Source organism: Phodopus roborovskii, unplaced genomic scaffold (assembly GCF_943737965.1).
Source record: "Phodopus roborovskii unplaced genomic scaffold, PHOROB, whole genome shotgun sequence".
Taxonomy (NCBI): domain Eukaryota; kingdom Metazoa; phylum Chordata; class Mammalia; order Rodentia; family Cricetidae; genus Phodopus; species Phodopus roborovskii.
The window spans coordinates 15,783-22,563 of NW_026125481.1; the positions used below are offsets into that span (position 1 = coordinate 15,783).

Genomic DNA, 6,781 nt, shown 5'->3' on the forward strand with positions numbered 1-6,781 from the left:
GCCTGTAGGCACAAGGACACAAGGAACATCCTGAGTCCCAGCCTTCAGGATCTTTGATCGCTAGAGCCTGATCGCTGACCCCCATCGCCAGGCTCCTGTCTGTGGAGAGACCTCCTAGAGAGCTTGGACCACCCAGAACTACAGACATCGAACCTCTGACCCACATAAGCCCATCGGGGAAGTACCATAGAGAGAGGGAGAGACCCCACCAACACCTACTGGAAGAAGTTATGGGAATACAGCAATACAAAATGCCTAACAACAGAAAGACAAGCATGACACCACCAGAATCTAGGGAATCTACACCAACTAGACCAGAACACAAGAAAGCAGATTGAGCAGAAGGGAACAACTTAAAAATTATCATCATAAAAATGATAGAGGCCCTCAAAGAAGATGTGAGAAAATCCCTTGGTAATGGAATAAAAAACAAACAAAAAAAGTGGAAGAAATGAACAAATTTCTTAAGGAAAGTAAAGAAAGTACAGGAAGCCAAGAAAAAACAATTAAGCAGGTGAAGTAAACAGTTCAAGACTTGAAAACTGAAATAAAGGCAACACAAACCAAAGGAATGCTGGAAATAGAAAAACTGGGCAAACAATTGGGAACTACAGATTCAAGCATAGCCAACAGAATTCAAGAGGTGGAAGAGAGAATCTCAGGCGTGGAAGATAAACAAGAGGCAATAGATTCATCGACCAAAGAAAATCGTAAATAGAACAAATCCTTAACACAAAACATCGAGGAAATGTGGGACACTGTGAAAAGGCCAAACCTAAGAATAATAGACATAGAGGAAGGTGAGGAAGCCCAGCTCAAAGGTGCTGAAGACATATTCAACAAAATTATTGAGGAAAACTTTCCCAATCTGAAGAAGAACATGCCCATGAAAGTACAAGAAGCATACTGAACACCAAATAAGCTGGACCAAAGAAAAAAAGACCCCTCGACATATAATAATCAAAACACCTAGCATACAGAATAAAGAAAGAATATTAAGAGCAGCAAAGGAAAAAGGACAGGTAACATATAAGGCAGACCTATCAAAATTACACCTGATTTCTCCATGGAAACCCTGGATAGATGTTCTACAAGTACTAAGAGACCACAGATGCCAGCCCAGGCTACTATACCCAGCAAAACTCTCAATCACTATAGATGGAGAAAAAAAATATTTAATGGCAAAACCAGATTTTCCCAATATGTATCTACAAATCCAGCCCTACAGAAAGTTTTGGAAGGAAAACTCCAACCCAAGGAAATTAACTACGCCCACAAAGATGTAGGCAACAGATAATCTCACTACACCAGAAACCAAGGGTAAAGCAGGACAAATATATTCACAATACCACTGCCAACAGCAAATCTAAAACAAACAAGCATCAAAAATCAATGATCCTTACTCACCCTCAACATTAATGGTCTTAACTCACCTATAAAAAGACACAGGCTAACAGAATGGATACAAAGACAGAATCCATCCTTCTGCTGCATACAAGAAACACATCTAAGCTTCAAAGATAGATATTACCTCAGGGTAAAGGGTTGGGAAAAGATCTTCCAATCAAATGAAACCAAGAAGCAAGCAGGTGTGGCTATCCTAATATCTAACAAGTTAGACTTCAAACCAAAATTAATCCAAAGAGATGAAGACTGCCATTTCATATTCATCAAAGGAGAAATCCAACAACACAAAGTCTCAATTCTGAACGTCTATGCTCCAAATACAAAGGCACCCACATTTGTAAAAGAAATGCTACTAAAACTCAAACCTCACATAAAACCGCACACATTTATAGTGGGAGACTTCAACACACCACTCTTACCACTAGACAGGACCACCAATGAGAAACTCAACAAAGAAACAAAAGAACTAACAGAAGTTATGTCTCAACTGGGTTTAACAGACATCTATAGAACATTCCATCCAAATACAAAAGAATATACCTCCTTCTCTGCTTCACATGGAACCTTCTCTAAAATCCACCACATACTAGGTGGCATAATAAACCTCAACAGATATAAAAGAATTGGAATAGTCCCCTGTATCTTATCAGACCACCATGCTTTAAAATTGGAATTCAACAACACAAATCGCAGAAAACCTACAAACTCATGGAAACTGAACAATATGAAATTGCATCACACCTGGGTCAAAGAAGAAATAAAGAAAGAAATTAAGGACTTTCTAAAATTCAATGAGAATGAGGACACAACATACCCGAACTTATGGAACACCTTGAAAGCAGTGTTATGAGGGAAGTTCATTGCACTAAGTGCCCATATGAAGAAAACAGAGGATAGTCACATAAGATAATTAATAGCACAACTGAAAGCCTTTAGAACAAAAAGAAGCAAACTAACCCCGCAGGAGTAGACACCAGGAAATAATCTATTTGAGGGCTGAAATCAACAAAATAGAAACCAGGAAAACAATCAATGCAACAAAGATTTGGTTTTTTGAAAAAAAACAACAAGATAGACAAACCTAACAACAAAGCAGAGAGAGAGAACATGCAAATTAACAAAATCAGAAACAAAAAGGGGAACATAGCAACAGACACAGAGGAAATCCAGACAATTTTCAAGTCATGCTTTGAAAACCCATATTCCACAAAAATTGAAAATTCAAAGGACATGGACAAATTTCTGGATAACTATCACTTACCAAAATTAAATCAAGAACAGACAAACAAATTAAATAGACCTATAACCTGCAATGAAAATGAAATAGAAGCAGTCATTGAAAGTCTTCCAACCAAAAAACGCCCAGGGCCAGATGGCTTCATTGCAGAATTCTACCAGAAATTCAAGGAAGAACTAATACCAATACTCCTCAAATTGTTCCACACAATAGAAACAGAAGGTTCATTGCCAAACCCTTTCTACGAGGCCACAATCACCTTGGTACCCAAGCCTCACAAAGACACAACTAAGAAAGAAAACTACAGACCAATATCCCTGATGAACATCGATGCAAAAATACTCAATAAAATGCTGGCAAATCAAATCAAAGAATACATCAGAGAAATCATCCACCATGACCAAGTAGGCTTCATCCCTGGATTGCAGGGATGGTTTAACATACGAAAATCTATCAACGTGATCCACCATATAAACAAACTGGAAAAAGAAAAACCATATGATCATCTCCCTAGATGCTGAAAAAGCCTTCGACAAAATTCAACAACCTTTCACGATAAAGGTCTTGGCGAGATCAGGGATAACAGGAACATACCTAAACATAATAAGAGCAATATACAGCAAACCAACTGCCAACATCAAACTGAATGGAGAGAAGCTTAAGGCTAAAAGAATACAATGGGGTGAGGACAGCATCTTCAACAAATGATGCTGGCCAAATTGGATGATGGTGTGTAGATGACTGCAGATAGACCAATGTCTATCACCATGCACAAAACTCAAATCCAAATAGATCAAAGACCTCAACATCAATCCAGCCACACTGAACCTCTTAGAAGAGAAAGTAGGAGGTACCCTTGAACAAATTGGTATAGGAGACCGCTTCCTGAACATAACTCCAGGAACACAAACACTGAGAACAACAATTAATAAATGAGACCTCTTCAAACTTAGAAGCTTCTGTAAGGCAAAGGACATAGTCGACAAGACAAAAAGGCAGTCCACAGACTGGGAAAAGATTTTCACCAATCCTACATCCGACAAAGGACTGATCTCAAAAATATACAAAGAACTCAAGAAACTGTCAACAAAACATCAAATAACCCTATTAAAAATGGGGTACAAAACTGAAGAAAGAATTCTCAATAGAGGAAATCAAAAAGGCTGAAAGACACTTAAGAAAGTGCTCAACATCCTTAGCTACCAGGGAAATGCAAATCAAACAACTTTGAGATACCATCTTACTCTTGCCAGAATGACTAAAATTAGAAATACCAATGACAGTTTATGCTGGAGAGGATGTGGAGAAAGGGGAACACTCCTCCACTGCTGGTGGGAGTGCAAACTCATACAGCCATTTTAGAGATCAGTATGGCGGTTCCTCAGGAAAATGGGAATTAGTTTACCACAGGACCAGGCAATCCCCCTCTTAGGCATATACCCAAATGATGCACATCCATGCAACAAAGACATATGCTCAACTATGTTCATAGCAGCATTATTTGTAATAGCAAGAACCTAGAAGCAACCTAGATGCCCCTCAACTGAAGAATGGATAAAGAAGATGTGGCACATCTACACAATGGAATACTACTCTGCAGAAAAAAATAATGGAATCTTGAAATTCTCAGGCAAGTGGATGGCACTTGAAGAAACCATCCTGAATGAGGTAACCCAGTCACAAAAATAGGAACATGGTATGTACTCTCTCATATATGGATTTTAGACCTAGAGCAAAGGATCACCAGCCTATAATTCACACCACCAGAGGAACTAGGATACAAGGTGTCTTCTAAGAGATCCATATAAAGTCCCTCACAGAAGGGGGAAGGGGACAAGTCCCCCAGAGCACAGGGGACGTGGGGGGGTGAAAGGAGAGAGAAGTAGGAGCAAGAGAAGGGGAGGAGAGGAAAGCACATGCGACTAGCAAGATTGAGTCAGGGTAGGAATAAAAGACAGAAGAGAGAGAGAGAACGTAAAAGAGGGAGCCATTATTGGTTTGAAGAGAAAATTGAACCTAAAGAAAGGTCTAGAGACCTACAAGAGTACCGCCAACTAACAATTTGAGCATCCGTGGAAAGGCTACCATAAATACCCTTCCCGGATAGTGAGATCAACAACTAACTTATCCCTGGAGCCCTCATCTAATACCTGTTGGAAACAGAAGCAAACACCCATACCTAAACACTGAGTCAAACTATAATCCAGATGCAGAGGGAGAGGACAAGACCAGGTTGCAGAAACACACAGAGACAGCTGACCTGAACAAGGAGGAGCTAGCATGCCCCCGCCCCAGACTGATAGCTGGGAAGCCAGCATGGGACTGACTCAGGCCCCCCTGAATATGGGTCTCAGATAGAAGGACTGAGCAGTCTAAGGGACCTCAGACAGTGGAATCAGGATGTATTCCCGGTGCACAAAAGGACCTTGCAAACACATCCCCCATGGAGGGATACTGCCTTAACCTAGAGACAGGAGAGAAGTCCTACTTCAAATGACTTGACAGATCTACATGACCCCACCTGGATGGCATTGCCCTAAATGTGGAATGGGGATGGGGGGACGGGAGGGGAGGGTGTTCAGGGTGCATGTGAGGGGGCAGAGAGGGTAAAAGTGAGTGAGGGAGGGAAGGAGAGGGAATTGGGATCAACATGTAAAATAATAAAATAAATAAATAAAAAGACATGATAATCATTTCTTCTAACATCATGCATGCATTGTTTTCTGATAAAAATGTTAATTTAAAATGAAATAAGATCCTTCAAACATGTATTTTTCTTAATAAAAAATCCTTTTTTCCAATTTGAGAATAACTATGAGATCATGAATCAAAGTACAGAACTTACAAGCCAGGGACCATTACGACAGGAAAACACAACACTAGCTATTGCTACCTTCCACGGTGGAGGAGCCCCAGGTGCACGTTTATCAAGTAATCCTGCTTCTGCTCTGAGCAACAGCTCCTCACGCAGTGCCTGGGCAATGGCGTTCACAGCAGCATGGACTTTGTAACTTGGGGGTGAGGTGTTCATATCCCAAACATGCAGAGCTCTTGAGGCCAACGTGCCATTTTGTTCACACCGGCTCAGGTTTCTGATCCAATAACCATCCAAATACGGACATTCAAATAGATTTGACCACACATCCTGGATAAAGATATCATGAGGGTATTTCCCAGGTTGAACACCTCTGAGAAAATCCTTGAATCCCAGAAGTTCATCCATGTGATCAGAAAAGGACAACCCTCCACCAAAGTATGTGTAACTTAGACTCTGTCCAAAGGGTAATATGGTGATATCCCAATCTGAAGTTGTGATCCAAACATTACCAAGAGGAGAATTGCAAAAGATGTTATAGACAAACCTCAGAAGAGAATATGTGTCACCAAACACAACAATGACATTTGTCAACGTGAACCTTTCTAGGAAACGTTGCCTGTCGGTTGTGTCCTTGGCAGGAAATTCTGGAACTTTTTCTGCAAATGCAACACAAAGTCTGTGCTTGGTCATCTCTTCTGTGATGTTCCTAAGGAATATTTCTCCCCTCATATCATCTGGGACCACAAGGCCAACCCAGACCCAATCGAAGTACAGCAGCAGTTGAATAATTCCCTGATTCAGAGCTGCGGTGTTCACAGGAAACTGGTAAGGAGGCTGGGGCTGGACTCCGGTCCCAAGACTGGGGTTATAAGGAGCATAGCTCATCTAAATGGAAAGCAAAGTTAGTACGTACACAAGACAGTGATGTTTATTCCCAAATGGTTTAGTTTATATTATCTCTTAATATGCTCTAGGAGAAATTAAGCAATTAAATAACTTTACTAAGAAATACCAATTTGTCACCTATAATCCATCACTTAATTCTTATTGCTTATATGACATCTATCCTTCTCTTTACATCTTTTCAAAAAGATGTATTTATTTATCATATATGTAAGTTGTCTATCTGCATGTACAGCCTTATGACAAAAAGGACACCAGATTCCACTACAGATGGTTGTGAGTCATCCTGTGGTTTCTGGGAATCGAACCCAGGACCTCTGGGAGAGCAGCCAGTGTTCTTAACCCCTGAGCCATCTCTCTAACCCCCTTAACACTTTTGAAAATAAGCAAGGCTGATGAGTGTCTGTCTCCTACCT

The 6,781-nt window shown here is 40.5% G+C and overlaps 1 protein-coding gene across 1 annotated transcript; it reads right to left on the bottom strand.

Annotated features, from left to right (window-relative positions):
- Positions 1–5,421: 5,421 nt before the first annotated feature.
- Positions 5,422–6,438, bottom strand: LOC127215581 (vomeronasal type-2 receptor 26). The gene has a single exon (XM_051175984.1). It carries the CDS (start codon positions 6,345–6,347, stop codon positions 5,472–5,474), a length of 876 nt encoding a protein of 291 aa, XP_051031941.1. The 5' UTR covers positions 6,348–6,438; the 3' UTR covers positions 5,422–5,471.
- Positions 6,439–6,781: the final 343 nt, after the last annotated feature.

Bases quoted from the DNA above. Each gene is read 5' to 3' on its own strand.
- LOC127215581 (XM_051175984.1), bottom strand. From the start codon at position 6,347: ATGAGCTATGCTCCTTATAACCCCAGTCTTGGGACCGGAGTCCAGCCC.